The following is a 27,858-nucleotide window of genomic DNA, read 5'->3' as shown; positions in this document are numbered from 1 at the left end:
CCCCAAGCAGACAAAAGCCAAGAGCACAAAAACTAGAAAAAAAATTAGTGGCCGTTTTTTTTGTCTGACTCAAATGTGGGTTCATTTAAAAAAATACATATTATATAATTATCTCTCTCTCTCTCTCTCTCTCTATATATATATATATATATATATATATATATATATATATATATATATATATATACACACACACACACACACACACACACACACACACACACACACACACACGGATTCACTTTAGAACACTGAAAGCCCATAACATTGAAATTCGAAATATTGAGACCAAAACACTGAAAATTCAAAACATTGAATCCCATAACACTAAAAATACATAAGAAATCAGTATGTACTATATCCCAGCACAACTAAATACAGAAACAAAAAACAAACAATATTACATTTGGACCCCCACACCCTCTGCTATTTAAATATATCCACTCAGAGATCCCACTACACTACACTAAGATGTGTTATGTTGTAGTATAGCAAGTAAGACGGAAACATGACTGAGGTTACTATGAAACTCTGGTAAGTATTGGAGAGATATATAGTAATGTGTAATGTTTTAACAGTGAAGTAGTGCTTCTAAGAGAAGGTTGAGGACAGTTTTTTACAATTTAAAAAGGCAATCATGAAGCGCGGAATGGTATGTTTGCTATTTTGTTCTGTGTAGTGCGATTTCAGATTTGATGTACTTAAGTAGCAGGGGGTGTGTGGAGCGCAACCTCCGCCACATGGGGGGTGGAGGGGGGCTTTCCCCTCACTTATATGGTTTGTTTTTTGTTTCTGTATGTAGTTGTGCTGGCATATATTAAATATTGGTTTTCTATGTATTTTCAATGTTATGGGATTAAATGTTTTGAGTTTTCAGTATTTTGAATTTTCAAGATTTTTGGTCTCAATGTTTTGAATTTCAGTGTTATGGGCTTTCAAAGTTCTAAAGTGAATCCATACACACGCACATATACAGACACACACATTTATTTGTGTGTTTGTATATATATATATATATATATATATATATATATATATATATATAAAATGAGTAGTGTGATATGTACATCACGTAGGATGTGGCTTATATATGTTTTGGTTTTAAGATAGTAATTTGCACATTTCAGAAAAAAAAAAAAAAAAAAATATATATATATATATATATATATATATATATATATATATATATATATATACACTTTTTGGTTTGCTGTTAGCATTAAATTTGTTATAACTTCTATTGTAACGCCTTCTTAAACCTTGTAATAATTACTGGAGCTTTTCTCCCCGGGCCTCTACTGAAAATGGACATATATCCAGCTAGACTAGCCCGGTCAACAATTGAAAAATAAATAAATAAATTATATATATATATATATATATATATATATATATATATATATATATATATACACAGACACACACACACACACACACACACACACACACACACACACACACACACACATAATAGATGTATCTATCTATAGACGCACCCAGCCACACACACATGCAAACGTGTTTACTGGGGTAGTGCACTGATCAGTACTGACCAATTTCAGGCTCAAGCCAGGTGAAATACAAACAATTTCACAAACAAAAATACAGAAATGCAAGCAAAAATATAGTAATTCAGACTAATTACCTATAAAAATGCATGTCTACATTCCAGTGAACAAGCACAGTGCAATGTACAATCAAACAAAGTATAATGTACAATTTACACATTAGTTTCTAAAGTGGGTTAATCTTCAATGAACCTTGACAGAGGAGAACAGACCTGTAAAGGAGATGGGTTAGATGATATGTCCTGTGTTGAAGCAGAAGCATTTGGGCTTGGATAAAGTGATTTTTGAGTTGCATTCTGAATTTGGAATATATGTCGTTTTCCTTAATGTCGACGGTGAGAGCTTGCCAATGAGTAGGTGCCTCAGAGGAAAAAGGATATGCAGTTCTGTGGAGTGTGGTTATTGGGTTAATGAGAGTTGTTGTGGCTTGTAAGTAGTGACCCTGGTAGTACGAGTTTTTTTTCCTGAAGTCTAGCTGGAAGGGCAGTAAATGTGTAGAGCTGGAGTAGTCTATAGAGCTGGGATCCTAAAAGTATGGTAGATCTTTGTTTTATGAGTAGCCATTTGACATTTTCTAGGGTGATATTGAGAGGTGAGTTTGTAATGAATCAGCAGATACTGTTAGAAGCAGTCAGGAGTGTGACAATGTTTTTCTTGGAGGCAGAAGCAAAAACTTAAGAGCCCATATTCAGGATGAGAAAGGAGAACTCCTTCACCAATGGCTGCTCTGGCTGGTTGGAACTGAATAGGGAAGACCTTTTTAGTCAAGAAATGGAGGGAATTTATTTTGTTTCTCACTTTGTCTATGTGGAAATGGAAGTTTAGTGATGGATCAAGCCACAGTCCTAGTTATTTAATGGTGGAGTTTGTCTCTATGGAATGGTTGTGTAGGTCAAAGATAAAAGAGGTACTTGGTGAATTTTTTGTGGATTTCCAAAAAGCATAGTTTTGGTCTTGGTGGGGTTGAGAAGTAGTAGTCACCTTAGACACCCATTCAAACCATGTATATCAACCATACTTCATATTTCCTTTAAAATCCATATCAGACTAATGACATTATCACAACTACAGAATGTACAGGCCATAACTTTCAAACCAAAATTTCTTCCTCTACACAAATACCAATTATGATCTATCATCAGAAACTTCATACACGGGGGATCCAATTATAACATCATTTGCAATGTTTCCCACTAACAATTCCATCACACCAATAAGGATGAAATCCACTGCAAATGGTAGCTTACAGATAATACACAGGATGCCCTTTAACTACATAAATTGTACTCCAGTAGATCAAACAACCAGTAAGAAGCATTTTAAATAAACTATACCTTATGTAAAAGTTATGATGCCTCTGAAAAGCTATCAAAGAACTACATTCACATTCACTGGGTATGATCAGTTTAAAGAAATTGGACTTACCAAGTGACTTTCGTGCTGCTATTCTGCGTCCACGTTTGCTAGGTGAATTCTCATCTTCTGAGCTCATCAACTTTCTCTTTCCTGACAATGCAGCACTACGTGGGCTATCTGCTGTTTTACGAGTCGGAGTTGTGGCATCAACAGCGTTAATACGTCTTTTTCTCTTCCCTTCTACCAAGTTGTCTGAAATAAAGTAAACTTTAATTAACTGGCTTCAGCCCTGTACCTACTGATTCAGACAGAAAGTAGCTGCTTTTCTCAAGCTAACACATGTCAGGGTGCTGACCTTTACAGTAATTAACTAGGCCAAAGTGAAAAGGTGGTATGTATAGGGAATTTATAGCAGGCAGCCAAATGGTATGTTTTTTGATGGAAAATTAAACTGAATTACCTGGAGAGAATCCATGCAGGTAGGACAGGAAGCAAAAGATATGAAAGTGTTCACTACACCAGTTCATCTTCAAGAAAGAATGCCAAGTGGATGGAAAGTACATCTGTGTGAGGACACTTGCCAAAACAGTAGATGACCACCTAAGTGCCTTTCTCGCTACAATTCATAATATACATACAGCAAACCAGAAAGGACACACTCACATAGTTTAGACATTTCTGAACAATGGATGTGATCCCTCTCGACAACTGCAAATACATGTTATGAATGTCATTAGGAACCACTGGCTCTGTGGCACAGAGGGATAAAAGCCTATCACATGACTTGGGATCAATTAGTAACCCAGGTAATGCAGGAGACAACCGGAGAGGATAGGAGTGAATGCTAATGCTGGCTCACCCCTGCTTAAGAAGGGAGGCTGCTGAAACCATCATGCTGGTGGCTTAAAGCAGAAGCTGAGAAAATTCATGGGTCATGTGCAAATAAGGGTTGCCCCTACTCATTTTGTAGACAGACGTATGTGTAGAATCAAAGAAGCAACATGCAACTACCAGTCCAAGCACTGCGAACTCTGCATCAGTGGCATGCGTGACAGCAGTTACTGTAATAAATAGAAGTTATGTACTCACCATAACGTTCCATCTGAGTAGATACTTCATTTGTCTGCAACCTGTAGGATAGGATCCGATCCCGGATCCGAGCTTTCCAAGCTTCTTCCAAGCAAGATCCTCTAGCCCCCCCCCCATAATGGTTCGGGGGATGGCAGGGGGGTTTTGCAGGGGTGGGGACAAATGAAAATGAGACTCAGATGGAAAAGATATGGTAGTATAACTATATCTGAACTCTAGACCAAAACGCTGTTCAGGTAGCCACAGACCTGGCAGACTACTGTCACCTTAGAAATTGTTTTTGCCCATGGCTGATTTAAGAAACAGAACAAACAAACTGTGACTTAAGAAAACAGGAGGTTAATAGATTGATTAATGTTAGATTCTGTGGCTACCTTAGGAAGAAAAGAAGGATTAGTCCTGAGGGCAACCCTATCTTTGTGAAAAAATAAAATTGGATACTTAATGCACACAGAGGCTGTCTTCAAGATAAAACTTTAAGGGCACAGAGGGCCAGGTTCGGAAAAGGGTGTCGTGTGCTTGTAATACCAAAGTAAGTAAGTATGAGCATATGCGGGTTTAATGAGGCTTCAAGAGAAGGGAAAGAGAGGAAGGCTTTTAGGAATATTTTACTGATTTTTAGCCAAGCCACAGAACATATAATGATAATGATGATGCTAATGGTTGGAATCTTGAATGGTGAATAATGTTAGCCTCAAAGGAGGGATAGAAAGTCCAGAATGGTGGATGGAGAATGGAACGTGATTATCTAATCCTTACTCCTTGCCCAGAAAAAAAAAACGCTTTCTGTTGTAGAACTGGATCCAGCCAGGCTGTGAGCAGGAGGGACCAGGTTTGAGGTGGTGGCATCTCGATGGGAGATTATTAGGTCTGGTTTGGGGAGAATCCAGGGCCATCACTGTGGCTTTCTGGATGAATTTCATCATCAGAGGAAGAGGAGGATATGTATAAAGAAGACCGGTGACCAAGCAGAACCAGCCCCTGCCCCCCCTGGGGGGGGGGAACTATTACTACTACGCTGTACTCTGAGCAGTTTAGAGGCAAAAAGGGAGAGGCAAAAGGTGGTGTGGAGGTTGAATCAATTTTCAAGGACCCTAGGGATTCAGAGACCACTGCCCTCATCTCTGGACATTGATATGCACGCAGTCTCTAGAGGAGTCGCTCACGCCCCTGACCGACTTGCTCTTATAATGCCCCCCGCTTTGGCACCAAGAAGAACCTGGAGTAATAACCATCCGGACCTCTGGGGGGGGGGCTTGATGGATCTTCCTTTTCTTAGCATGACTGAGATTTTTTGAGTTTTGGATGATAGGGAATTGGAACAGAATGTTTGGAGGGGGGTTGGTTTGGGGGTTGGTAGTGTGTAACCTCTGGATATTATCACCCATCGATCGCTTGTTTGTAATTGACTCCCAGTTTGATAGGTGGCAAACCCTCAGGGCTGTTGCGGGTCCCTCGAGAAGGGTTCTCTAGACCCGGGTTGAAGGCCCCCCCTCTGCCTTCTGGGCGGCGTTCCCCTCTCCCTGCCTCTAGACTGATTCCTGGAAAAGGATCTTTTGGGGTTCGAGAAGGAATCCGATGGCCAAGGCTGGAGCGCCTTCCCATCCTTCGCTTTGGACTAGTGTGTCGAACCGCATGAGCCAAATAAGGCCGAACCATCGTGAAGGCGTTCGCGAACACACCTAAAGGAGGGAGTGAAGTGCTCCATGGTGTCGGGCTCCTTCAAGCTCTGGTGGGTAATTAGATCCCAAGGGAGTCCAGGTGTCTCCTTTGCACTGGGTGCTTCGAGGCACCTCTTCGGCGGTGTCGAGAGGACTCGCTCCACCACCGGTTCCTCCCCTGAGGAACTAACTGGCTGGAGGCTTTGGGCAGGCTTGCGGGACCTGGGAGATGGGATACAGTGCCCTGACGGGTGGATGGGTGGTGGGGTCGGCCGGCCGGGACCTGATGACCTCGACAGTACCCTCACCACCTCCTCAAAGCCGAGGAGAGAGGGGCCCATCACCAGCCTGAAGACACTATCCCTGTCGGCGCCCGACGCATCCCAGATCTGAAACTCGAGACCCGGGGCGACGGGTCGGAGAACCCCATCTGCATCTGGGTCTGCAAAATCTTGGCATCATCCGATCCATGTCATAGCGGAGGAGATGCTTCAAGGACAGCTTTGAGGTAGTGAAGCAGGCGGGAAAAAACTCAAAGAAAAATTAAACTATGGAGAAAAGTTTTTTTTTTTTTTTTTTTTTTTTTTTTAAATTAAACAACACACACACAACTTTAAAACTTTAAACTAGCTTTTTAGAAAAAAGAAACTAGCAACTAGCCAGGAGCTCTTTCACTGAGGCAGGAGCTCTTCTTTCGCCGCAAAAACTCTTCTGTCTGTGATGTGAAGCGTAGCTGAGGACTATGCAGATCAAATGAAGTAACTACTTCAGATCAATGGTTATGGACTTAAAGTAAAAAAAAAAAAATCCATAAATATTAACCAAATGGATGACAGCTCAAAAGTATGGGCACCAATGGCTGGCACGCACATAGAACAACAGTGGTAAAAAAAAAAAAAGAATATCATTGGAAACTTCCTCCGTACCCTTCAACTCAGAATCTGCTGCCAAGCCAGCACTAGCAGCACAAAGGGATAAAGCCCTATTTGTGACTGGGATGACCCAGGTTTGATTAGTGGCTCAAGAATGTGAGGATGGATGTGATCATCCTAGTGGAAGTGCAGCAGGGATGCAACTTGCTCTAATCCTTTGGAAGAGGATAGCACTTCTAAACATCCCTATGGGCAGGCTTCTGATCCATCAACCTACCACTTGGTAGTACCCATTATTACCAAATGTGTACAACAGCATGCATGCACAAGGAGGAAGGGCACAATTGATCCCCATGGTGATGCTTGTGACTCGGGCTTGGGGTAAGAGCAGGACTATACAATACACCCTCAACTGCCAAGATGCCAATGGGGGTACAAGCCGCTCTCATTGCTTCCTGTATGACGTCTTCCTGAGATCCTATACAGCACTGGAGATTTAGTCCCTATTGCAGCAGAATGACTGGACTGAGGGGGTGGGGGGTGGTTTGATGGTCGCCAGGCAAGGGGACAAAAATGAAGATATTTGTTACCAGGCACATTTTATGGAAGCAGACATAAAATGCATCTCTCAGGCTGATGTCATAACATTCATGCTTCATTATACCAGGATCAAGCAGTGTGCAACATCACTGTTACGTATATTACAATGCTAATAAAGTTACACAAAAAGATCATTATCACTTGTCTAAATGATCATCTGAACACCCACATAACAGACACTCATCACAAAACAAGGTATCAAGACCACAAACAAAAAAATATTATTTATTTATGTTCCTCAGCTTAAGCATGGAACTTGAAACCATAAAACATGTACATGAAATAATGCATGGCATGTGCAACATGTGTGAAAAAAAAAACATACAACTTATGAAAATCAAACTTGCTGCATCTGTCCAAATGAAAGTAGACTCTTATAAAGGTGGAATTTTACTGACCTCTGAAAGATGGCTTCAGAATCGTATGCCTGTATCAGAGTAGGTAGATGATTCTATCGGATCAGAGCTAGGTAGACAAAAGATAACCTACCCATGGTCTCAAAATAGGTTTTCGGCAGCACTTCAAATGATCTCAGTTAGAAGATGAATCAGGTAATAGGAGATAAGGAACTCTTGAAAAATACAGGATCCAGACTGTGTATAACACAGCAAGTCAAAACCAGGATCTTACCTTTGATCCAGCAGTAAATGGCAACCAGTTCAGATCCACAAGCACAGGGCTAATATGATAGAATAAGCAACTAAAGCCAAAAGGCTAGGAGCAAAATTCTATACATGCTACAGCCATGTAATGTCACTGACAATAAGCCCAAGGTAAAGAGCAATGACATAGTCCAAGTGAGAAACTACACCACCATTAGCCACCATTGCAATTTCCACACACATAATGAGCTCCCGGATCATGGCAAGATTTTACAGATGAGAAAAAAAGATGATAAATCACTTCAGGGTCATTTGTGAGAAAAGTTCCAATCAGCTGTGAAGAATCACACCTAAATTTTGCAAATTCCAAATGATTCTGCCTTTCAAAAAATTAAGAGAAGAAATGTAAGAACCTGTGAAGGGAGGTAGTGGAATCTACAAGCATGGCATCTATTTTTACAGAGCGGAACTTGAGTTGACTCAAGATCACCCAGTTTAAATCATCAATGTGTTGTCCAAGAGCAGCCAAATCACCTAAAGGTGTTTGAGAGATGTTCAGGTAGGTATCATCACCAAAGCAATGATAACTAACACGTCTTCTATTTGTGAGCTCTTGAAATGGCAGCATGTACAACAGTGGTGCTAATACAGAGCACTGAAGGAACTCCACAAGTCAGTAAGTTGCTACTAGAGGAACTTTCTAAGTGCTGCTTGAAAAGTAACAGGCAAACCAGAGTATTGTGGAAGTTAAACCACCATGCGTTTCAGACATGCCATCTGAATTATATGATCGATCATATCAAAAAATCAAAATATAAAAGACAACAGAACCACTGATTTCTCATCAGAGAGAGGATAGTAACCACTTTTTTGAGGGTATTTTAAGTATTTTGCCTACATGAAGAATTTGAAAAGGTTCAAGTAGGTCACATAATGTTAGATTGGAAGGCAACCATGCATAAACCCTTTTTTCAATAATATCTATACTTCTACTCAGAATGAACATTTTACTGTGAAATGGGAAATTAAACATGGGCGATAATTTCCTGATTTGGCCAGCCATAAAGATGTTTTCTTGAGAATAAGGATGATCAGTCTTTCATGGTGGAAAAAATCTTCTCTATAAAGAACCAGTTATATAAGTAACTGGAAACCAGGAATCAAAAGTAGGATTTTACCACCCTTGATAGCCCTTGGTTTAGATCACAGCAGGTCACTTACACAGATGAGATAAATTTTGTGACCTATTCATACTAAGAACAAGAAAACTTCATTCCAAGATGGCTGCATACTGAGCTACAGCTTAATTTCATTTCTCCAAGTGTGAAAAGAGAAACTGATAGATGAGGGCAAGTAATTCTGCCAGTTTTAGCAAAATCCAGTTACTGACTAACTAAGTTCACTGCCTGGATGCCACCAAAGAAGAAACTTGGACAGCCTGAAAGAAAATTAACTAGAAAAAGTGAACAGAAAACACTGACTGGGAAGAATCTTGCACCTGTTCAGCAAAAAGCAGTTCAAGCTCCAGCATTGGTACAACAGATGGCTTTTACAAATTTAGAGGGAAAAATAAATTAAATGTGCTCAGAAGTGATTAAAATAAATAATAAATAAACCCAACACTACAACCTGTGAGAGATGCACTTATCTAGCCAAACTGGAGGAAAAGCTCTCTCCAATCAAGACTGAACTTGACAGTCTAGAGGAGAAGGTAAACACTTGCACCACACCACACTCATCACATAGTCTCACTAAATCTACACCACCAAAATCCACACATAGTAACACAAAAACATTTGCAGAGGCTCTCAATAATACCTAAAGAGACCTCCAAAGCAGAAACGCAAGCAACCTCCATCCCCCAACACAACCCAAACGACACACAGCCCGTAGAGTGTGCCACTCAACCACAGCCAATAAGGCAAAACAACGTACCCAACACACTAGTCATAGGTGACTATAGTCAGGCACACTGATGTCCCACTCACCAGGCTAAACAAGGAGAAGGTTACTGCCAGCTGCCTGTCGGGTGCCAGGATCCGCCACATAGCACACGCACTCAGGTCACTCCACAACAAGTACAAATATGACTCTTGTCATTGTCCATGTTGGTGTGAACGATCTGAGATGCACCTCCCTGGACTACATGAAAAGAGACATGGAAGAGCTCTCCGATCTTGTAGCATAGGCAGGTATGACCCTAGCCCTGAGTAGAATTCTGTCATCACCCAGAATGATGCCGCAGTACAATGACAAAATGATTGACTTCAACAATTGGCTAAGCTTCTGGTGCCATTCTAAAGGGAGCCAGCAAGGTTCACATGACAAATTCACCACCGTAACAGGAAGGGCAAGCAAAAACTGAGGGTGATGCTACTCAATGCTAGAAGTCTAAATCTCAAAATGCACTCACTCGAGGTACTCCTTAAAATGGAGAACATCGATATCTGTGCAGTGACTGAAACCTGGTTCAAGGCTCCAGAGAGCACCCCTGCACTACCAGGCATACCACACTTTTTGGCCATGTACCCTGGACTGGAACACCAAAGGCGGAGGTGTGTCCATATTCATTAAGGATATCCACACCTCGAGGCTAGTTGCTCAGCATAATGCGGCCAAGGTTATCCATGTGCAACTAACTCTGGGCAAAACTGCAATCCAAATTGTACCTTGCTACAGATCACCCACCATGCCCCAGGATTCCCACTCCTTTCTTGATGTACTGGAAAATATTAGGGTTCAACCAAACACCCTAATAATGGGTGATTTCAACTACCCACCATTAACTGGGAAAACTACTCATGTACCAACTCCTTCGCTCAACGCTTTCTGGAATTCATAAACTCCAATGCCCTGGATCAACTTATCCACACCCCCACCAGGGGCAACTGTATCCTAGATCTAGTCATTACCAACATGACTGACCGGTGTTCCACACCTGAAGTCAACACCTCATTGGTCCGATCCGACCATAAGCTAATTACCCTAGATATCCACATCCGGCCCCCATCCCCCATTAAGGAAACCATGGTAAAAAAAAATTCTCCAAAGCCAACTTCATGCTTCTTAAGACAGAAGTGGTAAACTTCATGACACCCATGCAGATGGACAATGCAGTTACGACTACTGAATCCTACACAATTGCACTTTATAAGCACTTACATGAGTGCATGGATCGTGCTATCCCAAACAGAACCAAGACCCTATCCTCCAAAAAAGGAAGCCAATCTGGTGGTCCCCTGCCATAAACAAACTGTACAACAGAAGGAAGAAACTGTTGCAAAAGAGAGTAAAATCTCATGAGTGGAGGAGCTCCCTGGTCAGCCTCAGTAAGAAGCTGCGATCCCTGATAAAATCCTCCAAAGCTAGTTACGAAAACAAAATCGCCACTGATTCTAAAGACAACCACAAAGCATTCTATAGTTATGTCAAGAATCTCAATGGCAACACTCAGATCTGCTCTGAGTTACAGCACAATGGCACTAAATATACAGAACCAACTGATATTGCCAACATCGGTTTAGTGCTAACTTTACCCCCCTCTCACCCCCTAAAGAGCCCATCTCTATACCGGAAGAATGCAAAGTTCCTGTAATCACGGCTGCACAGGTAAAAAACACACTCTCCAAAGCCAAGAACACAGCAACCATGGAACCAGACGACATCCCAGGCTGGGTTCTACACGAACTACAGAACGAACTGGCACCCCACTTAAGTACCATGTTCAATTATAGCCTCACCCCAGGCTTTGTGCCTGCTGAATGACCCACAACGATGGTTATCCCACTCCACAAGGGGGGGAGCCACCACAGACCCCGGGAACTACCGCCCCATTAGCCTGACAAGCCTGGTCTGCAAGGCCATGGAACTTATAAACAAAGACATTGGTAATCTGTAAATTCTGGACCGCACCCAGTTCGGATTTGTAAAAGGCAGATCACGTCTCCTAAACCTGATAAGACTTCTTTGAAGCAGTCACCAAAGCCATAGACAAAGGTAAGGTGGTGCACACAGCCTACCTAGATCTTACCAAGGCTTTCAACACCATCCCCCATTCTGGAATTATAGATAAACTCACTAAACCAGGTATAAATCCCTATGTCACAAGATGGGTTGCCATCTGGCTCACTGACAGAACCCACACTGTGGAAGTAGCAGACTCCAAATCCGACTTCAAACCAGTGACAAGTGGAGTGCCACAGGGTTCAGTCCTGCGTCCACTCCTGTTTGGTATATACTTCTCTGAAGTACAGGCTAACACACAAGGTCTTTGGCTAAAGAAGTTCGCAGATGACTGCAAACTAGGGGCCATAATCGATACTCCTAACAATGTGAACATCCTACAAAAGGGCCTCACTGAGACAGATGCCTGGTGTCAAAGCCATGGCCTCAAGCTCAATGCCAAAAAGTGCATTGTCATCCCCTTTGGTAAAAACTCTGTACCCATGAGCTACAACATAGGCGGTAGTATACTTAACACCGAAAGTGTGATAAGAAACCTTGGGACACAGGTGGACAGTAGTCTCTCCTTTGATAATCAACATTGCCACAGTAGTCAGGAAATCCTTCTACTTGGCACACCTCATCACAAAAGATTTCTCATCCAGAAAAAAAGAGGCAATTGTTCCCCTCTACTCATCACTCATTAGACCCATTATAGAGTATAACTCGCCTTTTGATATGTACCTCACAAGACATCCACAACAACTAGAAAGGCCGCAGAAATACCTCACAAAGAGGATTACCGGCCTCAAACAGATGCCCTACGCAGACCGTCTAAAAAAACGCCAGCTTTACTCCTTTGCAGATCGCCTACTTAGAGGTGATCTCTGCCTAACATACAAGGCTATGTCAAACCCAGAGGTGTTGGACATGCTCCACTTAAAGAAATCCCAATCCCTCTGAGCTACATGCTCTAGGGACCTAAACCTTGTCACCACAATAAACAGAACAAGTCAGAGGGATAGATTCCTGTCCCAGAAATTTCCCATACTCTGGAATAAACTACCTGTCTATATCAAACAAAGCTCCTCATTAGCACTCTTCAAAAAAAAATCTTGATGATTGGATGGGAAATAGGAAATTCACCCCGGGGATCACCTCTGTGGCTCTGCTCAACAGTGGCACAGGAAAATAATTTTCTTGGGTGGCAAAAGCCAGGGTACCTTTTTGGCTGGGCTTGTATAGGCCCCAGGGCCGATAGCCTAGTACCTACCTATGAACCTATGAAACACTGAAAAAGTATATCGACTCAAATAAGCTGGTAAAATGGAAGAAGCTTCAAAACACTATTCATATGAACTTATAAAACTGCAAAAATCAGAGGTCAAAATAAAGAAAAGGCTGGCTGAGTACAATTCTGATCAAAAAGAGCGGTTTCAAAAATGGTACAGTTAGAAGACAGAGCATGCACAGATAAAACGGAGATGTTTTTGCCATACCAGAGAAACTGCAAGAACAGACTTTATTTAAACTTTGTGAAAGCACAAATAAGTAGCTAGACTGGTATTCCACAGCAGGTTTCTTTTTGAAATGGCACATTGTGTGTATGCTCCAAACCCAGCCATGAGAAAGCAGCCAAGATCTACATTAGTAATATGCAATTATATCAGCAGAAAGTGTTGATCCTGACAAAACTGTGGAAGAAAGGCAAAGTATTAAAAATTAGAAACAGTCTAGTTTTTGAGGAAAATAATTATTCACTACACACCAGGCAGAAGAGAAGCAAATTTATCCCAACAATCAGGGAATGTCTAGACGCAGGTGTCAGATTCAAATCCAGCTGTCTTCAGAGTATTTTTTCCTGGAAAATCAAAGTAATTTTTGATGCAGAACAGGCAAAGGAGGAAATAAAGTTTGCCTACCAAAACGTGAGCCATCAAACAGAAGGGGACTCGGTTTCACATCCCTCTGATGATAAAAGCTCATTGAGAGATTTTGCCAGTAAAACTTTTCCAACATTTCAAAAGAAAATGCTTGAGAGAGAGAGAAAAAAAGCACACGATTTTCACTAGAAGAACCTTGGATTTTAACCAGAGTCTGGGATTGGGAGATAGAGACAAACAGAAAGGCCAGCAACACTGAAATTAGTGAATAAATGTGAGACTATAAATAACCCATCACATTTGTGAATTATGGCTTTTTCAAGAAAAAGGGGCTAAGAAACATTGGACTTCTGTTTGCTTTGTTAAACTTGTGGTGGGACTGAAAGGCATACACCCCACTTCATGTCATTAAGGTTGGGAAGAACACTAAGAGGTTAAAAAAGAAAAAATAAGTGTAAGTAAAACTTTTTTTTGTTCTTAACAGAATTTGTATAAAATATTTCATGATATAACTGCATACTATATAGTAAAACATTTTCAGTGATTGTTGTATGTGATAAAAATACTAAAGTAAGCAAGTACTTTTTTATTCATTTTTAGTTTTAATTTAAGAAATGCAGACATTGCAATGTAAAAACAGAAGAAAGGCTGGGCAAAACATACTGAAATAGGCTGCAATCTTGGGCTGTATGGGTGGGGAATGGGGTGCATGTAGAGTTGAGATGTTTTCTTTTACTTTTGCATAGGTGAATTTCTGGATTAATGTCCTTGGCTTAATCTAGTAAGTTTCTCGTGTAAAGCAAGTGGGCATTAAAAATAAGAGACCAATGGGAATACAATGAATAGTTTCCCTTTAGCAAATAAATATCCAATGTAAGTCGAGGTGTCTGTATTTGAAGGCAGCTGTATATTCTGTTCTTCTGTTTCCATGAAAACAAGCTGACTACAGGTGAAGGCAAAAAGTCTTGAGAGGTCTGGACATTGTTTGCTGACAGAAATGTAAAATTAAAATGTACATGGGAGACCAGCTTAGCAAAAAATAAAGTATGAAATTATTGGAAGTGAATAAGAGAGAGCACATTTTCTGGCATCTGAATGCTTCAACGCATTTACTAAAATAGTGTATAGTTTAGTTTTATTTAAAGATAACCAGTCCACTTTTTCTAAAACTTAATGTTTTTTGAAAGCATACAAGCTATTTTTCACATCTAAAAGGGGAATAAAGACAAGACAAGAAAAGAAAGCAATTATTGTAAGTTGAAGCACAGGCTGTAGCATGCACCTTAGAATGGATAACCTTACTTTTAGGTACGGTAATGCCTTCGGGTGGTGCAGCTGTCAATTTGGAACAATTGTTTCTATCAGGAGGGTTTTATCTGAAGATGTATACAGTTTAGTGCATTTATTTTAAGTTAACAGTTATAGGGGTGTTCTATAGTTGTGTTTTTATGGGCTTTCATTAAAGCAAAAAGTCTTGTAAAATATGACAGATTCAGATGGAGACAAGAAATAACTGTTAAAGGATCACCCTGCCAAAGATTAGTGGGTGCATGTAACACAAAATCTGGTAAAAGACATTTAAAAAACTGTCATATATAATCAGTAGGAGTAATAATTTCTTAGTATAATGGCTGCATTATCCATATTATTTTGGAAAATAAATGGCCTCACAGGTATAGATGAAAAAGTAAGAGCACTGAAATTATATAAAGAAATATAGAGTGCAAACAGCAATGCTTCATGAGACACTTTTGGAAAGAAGTATGTGAATTTATTAAAGAAATGATTTCAGGAAGGATATTCAGCAGAATAGCAAGGATAAAGGAAAAGGGGGTAACTTGCATTAATTGCTAGAGGAGCTCCAATAGTGATAGAAGAGTGGAAAAAGATGATAATAATAATAATGGTAGATTTGTTGTATTAATGGGCTAGTGGCAAGGGAGAAGGATTATGCTGGCATGTATTTATATTCCAACTAAAACTACTATTATGGAGCCTAAGAAAGTTTAGGGAGAAATAATCAGCTTTCAGCAGGGAAGTGGGGACTAGAACTTGAGTTGCAACAGTTAGGATATATGTGGGGGTCTTAGAATGAAAAACAGAACAAAAGAGGGTAGATGTATGCAGAAATGTATGAAAGTATTTGGTATGGAAGACTTGCATTCAGTACTACGGCTCAGACAGAATTTACATTATTATTCCCTGAGGTACAATAACTGGGCAAGACTAGACAGAAATTATATTTCACAGGAATATTTGCATTTAACTGAAAGCTCCAACATAAATCAAATAACTATTTCAGATCATATGCCAATAACAATTAAGATACAAATGTAGGTTAATGATGTAAAACTGAGATGCTGGCAATTCTCCACCTACCTGTTAAAAAGAGTGCACTTTAAGGAATGGATAGTGGAAATGGTAGGGAACACAAAGTTCGTCTGACATCACAGCTAGTGAGTAGGATAAAATGAATGCGGAGTTTAAACAGGATAGAAATAAAAGAGATATGGTTAAGAAGCAACAAGGATTATTTAGGGGGCTGACAGAGTCAAGTATTGTAAAATAAGGGGAATCTCACAGAACAAGGGGCAGAGTGCTAAAGTGAAAATAAGGGAATATCTGGATAATGTGTATGAGTTTAGTAAGATTGCTGTTAAGCAACTGTTTATTGATAAAAACTCCACAGTGCAAAAACTTTCAGCACAATGACTTAGGCAACACAAAGTAAAAAGGGTTGCTGCCGAACTCAGGAGCGTCAAATGGGAAAAATAACCAGAGATCCTGTACAGGGATTAGAGACATTTTGGACATTTTATGAAAATTTGTATAAACCAGAGAGATGTGGAAATCAAGAAAAAGCACAAATGAAAATATTTATGGAAGACTGAGCATGACTAGTTTAGAGGTAGATGAGGCTCAACAATTAACAGTTAAAATGAGAGGAGATGAAATGAAAATGGTGACATATAATTAATCTGCAGGTTAAGTCTCCAGGAATACATCCTGTGGAAGTTTGGAACCTAGCAGGGAGGAAAGTAGTAAAGATCTGGAAAGTTCTGTTTAACAGTATTTTAAAAGGAGTAGAATCAACATCCTGTAAGAAAGCTGTGGGTGTAAAGACCAGATCCAGCTTCATACAGGCTAATTTCAATTTTAAGCCACGATTATAAAGTGTTTATGTCAACACAAGTTAAAACAATGGCAAAGGTGTTGCCAAATTTGATAGATATGAATCACTGTAGTTTTGTGTAAGGGAGGCAAACATTTGACAACATTAGTAAAACAGTGATGATCCAGAGGGAAGCAGAATGCAAGAAAATACCGCTGTTGTTGGTAGTTGTCGATGCACAGAAAGTATTTGGCAGCGTAAGCTGAGATTTTATTAGTAGGGCAATGGAAACATTTGCATTCCCTGATACAAAAATAAGGTTAATTAGGAAGATAACTGTGGAAAGGGAGGCAAAAATTAAAGTGGGAGGGTTCCTCTCTTTTAAGTTGTGTTTGAACAGAGAAACCAGGCAAGGGTGTCCTCTTTCCCCTTTATTTGAGTTACATTTAGAGTCACTGGCAAAGAAAATAAGGGAGTCAGAAATTGAAGGATATAATTGGTATGGTAGTCAAGAAAAATGGGCTTTATTTGCGGACAGTTTTATTTTGCACCTGATAAAACCAGAAAAAAAGACACCTGTCCCTTGGAGCGGGAAGTAGCCTCCATCATGCCTTTCGCAAGCAGCTTAAGACGCTGATTTTAAAGGTAGAGCACAAAAGAAGATAGTCTGCTATGAAGGGGTTTAGGTACAAAAGCCTCCCAAATGGAACAGGAAATACAGTCGTGGGAGGCACCTAAGCAAAAAAGACACTGGTTGTGGTGGCCTTTATGGGGAACCTGCCTCCCACATTGGCATTTACCCTTCTTGGATGACATGAAACCCCATAATGGATGGCGCAGTGGCGCAGCAGTAGCATTGTCGACTGCCACACAGCAAGAGGTTCTCTAGTTCGATTCTTGGCTAGAGTGCCTTCTGTGTGGAGTCTGCATGTCCCTCCTTGCGTTCATGGGGGTTTCCTCCGGGTGCTCTGGTTTCCTCCCACATCACAAAGTCATACATCTGGAGCATTTCTCCCTGGGCCTTCGCTAAAAACTAACTTTGTTCCAAGTCGGACTTTCCTGGTTAACAAATGTTAAATAAATAAATAAGTAACAATAATAAAGGATAATTAAAAAAAGAATCCCAGTGGGGCACGTATCTACAATGTCTTGGTAAACCAGCAACGGTACAGGCATTCCGACTGGTGGCAAAGAAGTTCTGAGGATGGTATGTCCAGATGTCACCTTTATGCCCCACGCTATGCAAGGAGCATACAAGTGATGTATGGCGTACCTTGGAGCAACCTAAAGCTCTGTTATACTGGTTAGACATCATGCCGTCCTTGGCAGGGGATCCCTAATGTAAAGAATACTGCAACAGTGAAATGGAAGGACATCTGTTCTTGACAAAACTGTGACAGAAAGGAAAAGTATTAAGAACTGGGGATGCCACAGTGTTTGTGGGTCATGATTATTCACTGTACACCAGGCAGAAGAGAAACTAAAGTTACGTACCTATCATAAACCTGGATCCTTTCATCATAGACCATCTGATAAGACTGATGGGTGCAGTGCCACCTGTTGGATCTGATCCAGCCGTGCCAGTGCTCCATTGAGGTTTTCCTTCACATAATCTCACAGGGTACTAACATACCTCAAACTGAGTGTGATGACTGATAAATGAAAGCAATGTCTCATAGATGGACATGGAGAGAGAGAGCAAAGAGCTTCTGGATTGTCTGCCAAGACCTCAGAAAATGACAATTTGTCAGGGGATGGAGAAAGGGCTTTATCTGATGGACTAGGATGAAAGGATCCAGCGTTACGTCAAGTATACAACTTCCATATCCTATTCATCCTAATCTAATCCAAATGGTAGGTCAGAATCCCAAGCTACCTGTAAATTCTGCGTGGCATCAGGACAGGATACCCTTTAGGATAGCTGCTCTGAAGGAAACCCACAATCTGGATATGTTTGGTAAAGGTTTGCAATACAGAACAAGTTGCTGCAGTGCAAATTTCATCCACAGTGGAGTTTTAGAAAGACTTTAGAAGGTGTAAAGTAGCAATTAACTTCATAAAATGGCTTGCTGGTAAAGATTTATTGTGTGAAGTATAGGCAAAGGAAATGCAATCTGATAACCACCTGTACCAGGTTACTTTAGATATTAATATGTCGGGGTGAAGGAGATGAACAATTGTTTGTTTTTCCTGAATGCTTTGTTCTGTGAAGACATAATCAAATCTATTTGTGAACATCTACGGTGTGAAGAATGTACTTTCCCTGGTTAGAATGGCTAGGAAAAAAACAAGCAAATGAACAGATTGGTTTGAATTAGTCTCGGAGGCAATCTTGGGGAATAAAGGAAAGATTAGTACAGAGTGAAATAGTCTTTATGATAAATTAAGTAAGGAGGATTGGAAGTTAAAACTTGTAGTTCTGAAATTCTTTTAATAGATTTAACTGCCACCAAAAATAATCTTCCAGGACAGCAATTTCAGGTTTGGTGTAGATGTTGGCTCAAAGGGAGGATTGTTAATACTTCTAAAACAAAGTTATGGTCCTAAAATGGAACCAGCTCCTTTATAGGAGGTTGCAACAGAAAGGTTCCTTTTAACAAGGCTTCTCATAATTATGACTCATGAGATGGAAGTTGGATAAAGAAGCAAGCTGAACTTTTATTATGGAAAAATGAAAACCTTTGTCAAATAAGTGTGAAAGAAATTGTAGGGTTTCCAGAATGAAATTAGAGAAGGGGTTACTGCCTTGCTTCACAGCCCATATTGGATAGCATTTTCATTTCCTCCTATACACTCCTGAATGGATTCTTTTTGAGATGCAGAAAGAATGTGAACCTTACTTTCATATAACAAAGGATCCTTGACCATCATCATGCCAGTATGAGGCAATGAAGATCAGTGTGGCTTTGCATCCAGTTGCATTCTGTAATACACAAGGCATTACAGTAAGAGGAGGAAAGGCATAGATGAGTCTAGTGGGCCACTGTCTACTGTTTCTTGCGGACTGTTCAACCAGAGGGATCAGAACAAAGAAGCTACTGCAGATGGTGTTGATTAGAGAAGCAAAGAGATCACAGCAAGGCTGGCCCCAAATGCAGAGTACCTCAAGAGTCATCAGTAGGTTGAGAGCCCACTCTGGAGGCACAAAGATAGACCTGCCTAGCCTATCTACAAGACAGCTGGCTTTCTCTGGAATATGCATTGCAGTCAAGAGTGACGCAAAGCAATTGCTCACTGCCAAACCTTTACAGCCTCCATACAAAGGGGGCAGGATCTGGCTCCTCCTTGCTTCTTCAAATACCACACCAGAAACATGTTGTCTATCCAAAATGAAGTCACTCCCAGAGAAGATCTTAGAATTCCTGCAATGCCAGGAGGACTGCCTTCAGCCCCAGGATTCTGTTTCATTTCCACTTCTTTGGACTCCTCCCTTCCAAAGAGGAGGTATACATGGTGATTGCTGCCCTCTTAGGAGGCACAGTGAAAGAGGTGAGCCACCATTTCAAATGCTTGTTGTGCAGCAGTGTAATGATTATGGGGGTTGCAGGATGGTCTGAAAACTGTGTCCACTGCATCTTTAGTAACCACTAAAGTATGCACATGTAGAAGCATTCATGAAGGACACAGACTATAGCTGAGGCCATCAAACCTAATACTCAGAGTACTAAAAGGAGACTAATGTTTCAGAAGGGTTTACTATTAAATGTCCAAAGTGCCTGTGCTCCACTGGCATGTGGTCAAAAAGCACTTTTCAAATGGCAGAATGCCAAACCAAAATACACCGACTACACTATAGTGAATGGGTAGTCTAGCTCGAGTATCTGAGTTTGGAATTGTGAACAGAGATCGTGGTTCAGTGAGGAACAGGGAATTAGCCCATTTCTTCACTTTAGTGCATTCTCAGAGTTGATATATTTAATTTGTAGGGAGGTGGGGGTGCAGGGGGGGTGTGGCCCCCCTGAAAAGTAGTACAATTAATGTACCATTGACTGTACAATGTAATGGTACGTTAAGGTGCATAGCATGGGTGACTGCCGTCACCTCCTGCTATGTCGAATACATAGAACTATGGATGCCAATGTATTAATTTTCACCACGTCTGCTATTTTGACGTTCTGAATTCAGCATTTCGAGTCAACCATTGTGACCGGTCGGTGAATGCAGTTTTGGAAATTCAATAGTAAATCTTTCAGAAGATGGAGGATTGAAGCTCTGTCTGGATTTTCTTTGGGGGAAGGCTGACTGTATAACTTGTGTCAAGATATCATCTGATAAATATTATGGACTGCTTTGGAGATATGTACCACTATAAACTATAAAAAGTCAAGCCTAACAATAGGCAGAGCTGCAAAAAGCAGAGTCCAACCTCAACAAGGGATTCATGGGTCATCGCAACAAGGAGCCAGTTGTCCAAAATGTGACAATATGAGGCTCCAACTACATTTCAGGTGAACTGTGAGCACTGCCTTACACTTGGTAAACAGCAGGTGGGCAGCAGTGACACCAAAGGGCAGGGCTCTGAGTTAATAACAATCGGCTCATAACTGGAAGTGTAGAAATCTCCTTGATGCCATCAGTATCTTGATGTGAAAGTAGCATCCTGGAGATATACTGAGCACATACAGTTGTTTGCTTTCAGGCAAGGCAAAATTGATTGCACTGTGATCATTCTGAAAGGGGCCTTTTTGGCATGACAATTTAGCCCTCTGAAATCTAGAGGGTGCATGAGGTCCTTGTTCCTCCTTGAACTAACTGTAATAATCTCCCGACTCTCTCTCTCTCTCTGGAAAGGTGGAGATCTTGGATGGTTCTTTTTCTTAGAAGAGAGAGTATTTCTCTTTTTGTCGCTTTTCATTGGTGAGGTGGAATGCCTGGGAATAGCTGGTTTTGGAAGGGTGGCAGATGGGGAAAAAGAGATAGTATTAGAATTTGGATATCATCTCTATTACCTGAGAAGCACGTGTGATGTCCATCCACACAGGACAGTAGAGAGATAAATGGTTCAGAGTGTCTTCATGGGGATCAGCTGGGCAAGCCTCCTTCAGGGACAGTGGTACTGTATGTTTGAAAAAGGCCCCCCAGAATCACTGATTCGGTAGACCACCTCAATCTCTGAATGTATGTCCATTAAAGGGGCTGCCATGACCGTCCCTGTCCAAGATGGTGTCAAAGGGCTGATGCTGAAGTTTTCCAAACCATAATGATTTGGACCTCTCGGCATTTCTGTTGTAGGATCTTTGAGGGGTCTCAAATTTAATGCCTATGACAGACAGGGTCTTGCCTTTCTGCTTACTGAGCATCAGCTTTTCTTTCACTGAACGTCCAAATAAAGTGGTGCCATTAAAAAGGACATTCATGAATGATGGCTTAAAGTTGTGCACAAAGGAGAAGCCAGGCATAATGTCTCATCATAATGCCTGTTCCCAACGTAAGGGAAGCTACATCAGCAGCATTATGTTAAGCATTGTCCCTGCTGTGATCTCTAACCAATTTCTAGACTTTGGCATGGATGGCCTTTGCAAAATATATGAAGCTTGTTCTGCAAAATATCCCTGGAACCAATTCATGTGTGTTGCATAATTTAACATTCTGAGTACCTGAGACATAACCATACTTCCTCATTCTATGCATTACATTGCTCTAGACTTTTTGTTAGCAGAATGGACAGCAGCTGTATCATACAGTTTTTTTCTTGCTGGCTACTGTTACAATCAAACAATCCACCAGAAGTTCCCTAGACCACTGCTGTTTATCCTGAGGTGGGCAAGAATTTTCTCATGCTTCCTGGGGTGGCTTCACAGGAATCAGATTCCTGCCATGCCCTCCTGGTGGTCAAATCTATCAGAAGGTCATTAGGAGGAACCACCCAGGAAGTGGAGGGTGCACAGCTCCTTGTCCCGAGGGGATGGATCTACAGGCCTTGACTCCCCTCTGTCTCATTAATTCCAATATCTCACCCAATGTGCTGTCCTCCGGAAGGAACTGGGTGGAACCCTCTCAACAACCAGAGCTGGTCTCAGATGTCAAAGACTCCTTAGTGGAGTCTATTTGCCTCATTTTGCATGTTCTTTTTCTAGGAACATTGGCAGGAGGGGGGAATCCTTAGAGAACTCAAGTAGCACCTGAGCCATTTACTTGAGGCCATGGCTCTGCACTGACCTTGGGAAGCTTGATGAATAAGCTGAGTAGTAGACTGCATGGTGTCCTGGGGCCAACACCAATGGAGTCTGTGAAGTTGCTTTCTGAGGAGCAGCAATCATCTTCTCCATTACTTTGAATGACAACTCCAGGTCAGATACCAGAAATGTCTGATCTGGTGCCACATCCCTCCCTTCCAAAATAGTTGTGACACCGAGGAAGGAATTATCATCATCAAAGATTTAGGGAGCCTATAGGAGGAGACTGGTGACAATTCATTGAAGGCTGATGTCTCCAACATTGAAAACAGCACCAAGAAGGTTGGTGATGAAGACCCAGTGTTGCTCACTCATTCCCAAAACTCATTTCACATTCAATGCCTTGCTGCTGAATAAATTTAATGAGAGGGGTCTGATGCTGAGTGGTACTGGTACCAGTCGGTTCAGGACGCACAAATTCTGAGTGATGTCCAGGTGCTGAAACGTGGACAAGGGAAAGAGCAAATAAAGGAGCAGTGGGGCCAACCTGATCTGCCCTGGAAACAGAGGGGGATGGGATGAAATCCATTTCAATTTGCATCATCAAGAAGGCTCTCATCATGGGTTCCCTAATTACATCACTGGTGCTTCCAAAGGACCCGACAGACCAGGGGAAGAGGTGAAAGAGGGCCTGGAGATAAAATGAGGGAGTTCTCTTTCCAATGAACGTTAATGGGCAGAAGGCCTTGGAAACGCCCAGAATGATGATTTCTGGGTCTGAAGGAGGAAAAGCCTGAGAAGACTGAACAACTGCAGACACATATAGAACAGGATCCAGTCTTTGGAGATGAGAAGGCTACATTACATATGATATTTTTTATTTATTTTTTAATAGATTTATCAGAAGAGGGATCTGAGGGAAGCAGACCCTTAAGAATTAGCTTACTATTAGCTTACTATGATCGCCCTAGGCAGCAAGATTCGAAAGCTTTGCATACACAGCAGTCTTCATCCAGATGATCTGGCCACAGGTACACCATGCAGAGGTTGTAGGTGTCCTGGGGAAGGATTTTATGGTCACACTTGGCACACTTGTACAGTAAACTCTCAGTTATCAGGAACACATAGGGATTTGTAGATGCTGGATAAGTGTAGTTTCTGGTTGCTTGAGAGTTACTATTAAAAACAGACCTGAGAAATACTGTACTCAATACTACACCATACCATACCATAAGCACTGTATTGATTTGATTTTAATATTGAAATACAGTAATTAAAAGCCTGGGTGGAGGGTGGAATAATATTTTAAACTTATATATCTGCTAGAAAGATGGCACGCTGAGTGGATTGGAGTTGAATGAATTGAATAGAGAGAGAGAGTGAATGCATATATGAAAGCAGAAGTGACTATGTGTGAGAGGTCAGAGAGAGAGAGAAAGAGTGAGTGAATGCATATATGAAAGCTGGAGACTGTGTGTGTGTGTGTGTGTGTGTGTGTGTGTGTGTGTGTGTGTGTGTGTGTGTGTGTGTGTGTGTTTTTGTGTGTGATCAGAGAGAGAATGTGCAATCTGATGCAAACTGACGGAGTATGGAGCGATTGCTGACATTTTAGCAATGTGACTTGTTCTCAGGTTGAAGAGAGAGGGGAATTTATTTGTATCTTCCTTTTTAAAACTCACTCAAAATGCAAGGTATGTTTCTGCGAGGGGGAGGACAAAGTGCAGCACATGAAAAACAATTGCTCATACTATGTTGTATTTCTTCAATTTTTTCTGTTGCTTGAGTTAACTGACGGTTTACTGTAGAAGCTCTTCTTGGGCTTTATTAATCAAGAAATGAAAAAAATAGTGTGCTGTAAAAAAAATCACTCTGCACAAAGCACTATTAAAACTATTCAACTTTTTCATTACCTAAAACATACAGAATTTTCTCAACTACTTGTATATTTTTTTTTTCAAGAAACAACACATACATTGTTGGGCCTACTGCCCTAATGAAGAATAAAGAGGAAGGAGACAAGCAACAAGGAAGAAAGACATTGATTTGTAAACTTTTATGTACTAGCAGCTACAAAATAACCCCAAATGAGCTACAATTATTATTCCAATGGGAAGAGGCTATAAAGAGGCAAAAAGACAATGTAATAAAGGAGAGCTTAGATGGCATTCACAAAATCCATCCAAACTCTACAAGTGGCAAATGAGATTTGAAGTAAGCTAGTAGTGTGACACGATTATAGAAGAGAAAAATCTTAAAGGAACTGGAGGATTGCAGCACTAGCAGGACTGGATCGGACCCGACAATCAGCTTGGTACCCATCACTCAGACTGGATGGGAGGTTGAAGAGAATGCAAGTTTATCTCAACAATCAGGGGATACTGACAGGCCGGTGTGAGATCAAAACTGATAAATCCCACTGTCTTCAGAATATTTTTCCTAGGAAGTAAAAAAATGCTTAAGAGTGAATCAGCAAGCTGAAGGGGGCTCTGTTTCTCCTACTTTTCTTAGTAATAATGTTCACAACACAGAATTTGCCAGTGAAACCTTTCTCTATTGTTGCAAAGGAAAATGAGTGACAGAAACCCTCCAGGGGCTGACTAAAAGAATCAAAAGGGCATTGGACTTGAACCAGATACTGGTCTTGGGAGGTCGAGATAATGAAAAGAAAGAAGATCTGCAATAACTATGAAATTATAGAATCAATGGGAGAGAGCCGTAAAGTGTCATTCCCATTATATGGAGTTTAGACATAAGAATTGTGCCTCTGCAAGAAGAAGTGGCTGAAAAATATTGGAAGTTTGTTGACTTGTGTTAAACTGGTGGTAGGTCTATAAAGCATAGTCCCCCACTTTGTCATTAATATTTAAAAGGAAACTAAGAAGTAAATGCAAGTAAAAAGGTTTTATTCTTATTAATGTTTGTATAAAAAAAATCCTGATCTAAACTGCTTGTTACATTGTAAAGCAGTCCTTATGGTATGCAGAACTATTTTAAATGGGAGGTGGGGGTATCAGTGACTGCTGTTTATGTTAGGGATATTAAAGTAAGAAAGTACTTTGTCTCAAATGTAATGTTACCAGGCTTTACACTGTAACAAGATAAGAAAGGCTGAAAATAAACAATACAATCATGTGATTTGGGGCTTCTGGTGGATGTAATATCTATTGCTCACAGTATATGTGTATTAAACTATAATAATTTCCCCATTTTTATACAAATGGGAAATTTTTTTTTAACATTTTGCTTTTGTATTCTGCCAGCATGAGCACTGAAGGCCTTGAACTGGTTAAGATACACCATGCGCACTGCATGATTACCACCTACTGCCTGTGTAACCCCTGTGAAGATGTTTAGCACTTTAAATACATGTGATCTAACCATAACAAAGCCAAACTGTTGTGGGTCAAATTTAATAAGGTTTGTGATCCTGGAGTGCAAAACGTCAGTTATCTCATAACACCTGTGCGGGGTGAAATGTCACACACAATTTTTCATTCCAGAACATTTTCTGAAATATCGACTTAAAAGGCGAAAGATAAACAGATGTGAATATTTTAAGAATAATAAGCTATTCACACTGTATGAATAGCAATGTTATCAATAATATGCATTTTACAGTGATAATAGTGCATTCATAGTTTTTCAATAAATACTACAATATATTACAATGCATACAAACCCAAAATTATATTTTTGCTAAATTTCTCAAACAAATTGTTATATCTTGGAAACTGTACAACCCAAACACATAGAATACTTTTGTTAACCGGACATAAGCTTTCACATGACAGAAAGAAATTCTTCTCCGAGTTCATGCCTATTGAGATATTTATAAAAATACAATCAAATACAAGTTTTAAAATTATCAGCAGTATAAATAACGTTGAATACCTCATAAGATAAAATGCTACACCAGTCAGATAAAATCCCTGCTCTCAAAAATATTTTACAACCATATACCTCTATTAGACCCCTACACCCCAGAAATAAAGTGCTGTTAGAAACCACCAAAGCTAACAACTCAGCTGGGGAATCTCTTGTCTCTAATGTTATTCCAAAAACATGGAACAAACTGCCATCCTGGATTTCCTCTAACTGCTCCTTAGCGCAAATTAAAAAGCTCCTATCTTCTCACTTTATAGACAACTGGCTTTGCTCTTGTTACCATCCCAGATAACGCTGAGCTCTGTATATATATCCACATCTGTCATAGTTGCGGCTATCATACTTCATTCTGTTCTCTCATTCTATTGCAACTTGCCTTCTTCTTTGTCCAAATGCAAGTATCATATGTTATGTTATTGTCTTCTCTAAGGTACTGTTTTGCCTATTTTTGTACTACTGATGATTCAGTATGCTACTAGAATTTTTTTATTATTAATCTTAACAACATGTTTACTGGAATTTTTCTCCCCGGGCCTCCGCTGAAAAAAGACACGTGTCCAGTTGAACTTTCCTGGAAACAAATGTGAAATAAATAAAATAAATAGGATGTGCAACATACTGTGCAAATATCAATGACAGTTTTCTTCAACAACATCTAAGATTTTACCTGATTCCACGTAACAGTTTGTAAGTCGCTTGTTTTATGAAGTATTAACTATATATGGAAAAATATTAGGCATGATCAGATTTTAATATTGTGGTGCATAATTTACTAGAGTTTAGAGTTTAATATGTATGCATTTTTGTATGGCTTTTGTACAGCGAGAGTGCTAATATTCTTTAGGTGGTATAGAACTTGTTGACTTAGACATACATGGTCATTTTTGATTTTAAATAACGTCTGTAAAAGTTTTTTCTTTCCTTCCCATAATGGGAATGTTTGTTATAGCAGCACTAAAATAGGCAATGTTGCTTTAATTTTGAATGTATATGATGACATCACTTTTGTGGCCATCAGTTCATTGGTTTTGAACTTTTTGAAGAAGTTTTAAATTGGGAGACTGGGGGCAAGTTGTTTTATTTAGTCTGAAGAAGCTGATACACTGGTGTCAATGAAAGCGCTTACAAGAATAAAGTGTTGAAGAATCCGTTGCTTGCTCGTTTTTTCGTTT

The 27,858-nt window shown here is 40.3% G+C and overlaps 1 protein-coding gene across 4 annotated transcripts in view; it reads right to left on the bottom strand.

Moving 5' to 3' along the window:
- The window catches only part of TP53BP1 (tumor protein p53 binding protein 1), a 1,265,047-nt gene that overhangs the window by 216,617 nt on the left and 1,020,572 nt on the right, over positions 1 to 27,858 (bottom strand). For all 4 annotated transcript variants that reach the window (XM_044077533.1, XM_044077532.1, XM_044077535.1 and 1 more), the window contains one exon: positions 2,994 to 3,176. In XM_044077533.1, the coding sequence (XP_043933468.1) occupies positions 2,994 to 3,176 (183 nt within the window). The remainder of the gene's footprint in view (positions 1 to 2,993; positions 3,177 to 27,858) is intronic.

Source organism: Protopterus annectens, chromosome 7.part0 (assembly GCF_019279795.1).
Source record: "Protopterus annectens isolate FY-2018-M chromosome 7.part0, PAN1.0, whole genome shotgun sequence".
Lineage (NCBI taxonomy): Eukaryota > Metazoa > Chordata > Ceratodontiformes > Protopteridae > Protopterus > Protopterus annectens.
Note: the sequence above shows the minus strand (reverse complement) of the source record. Positions and strands in the feature narration are given on the sequence as shown.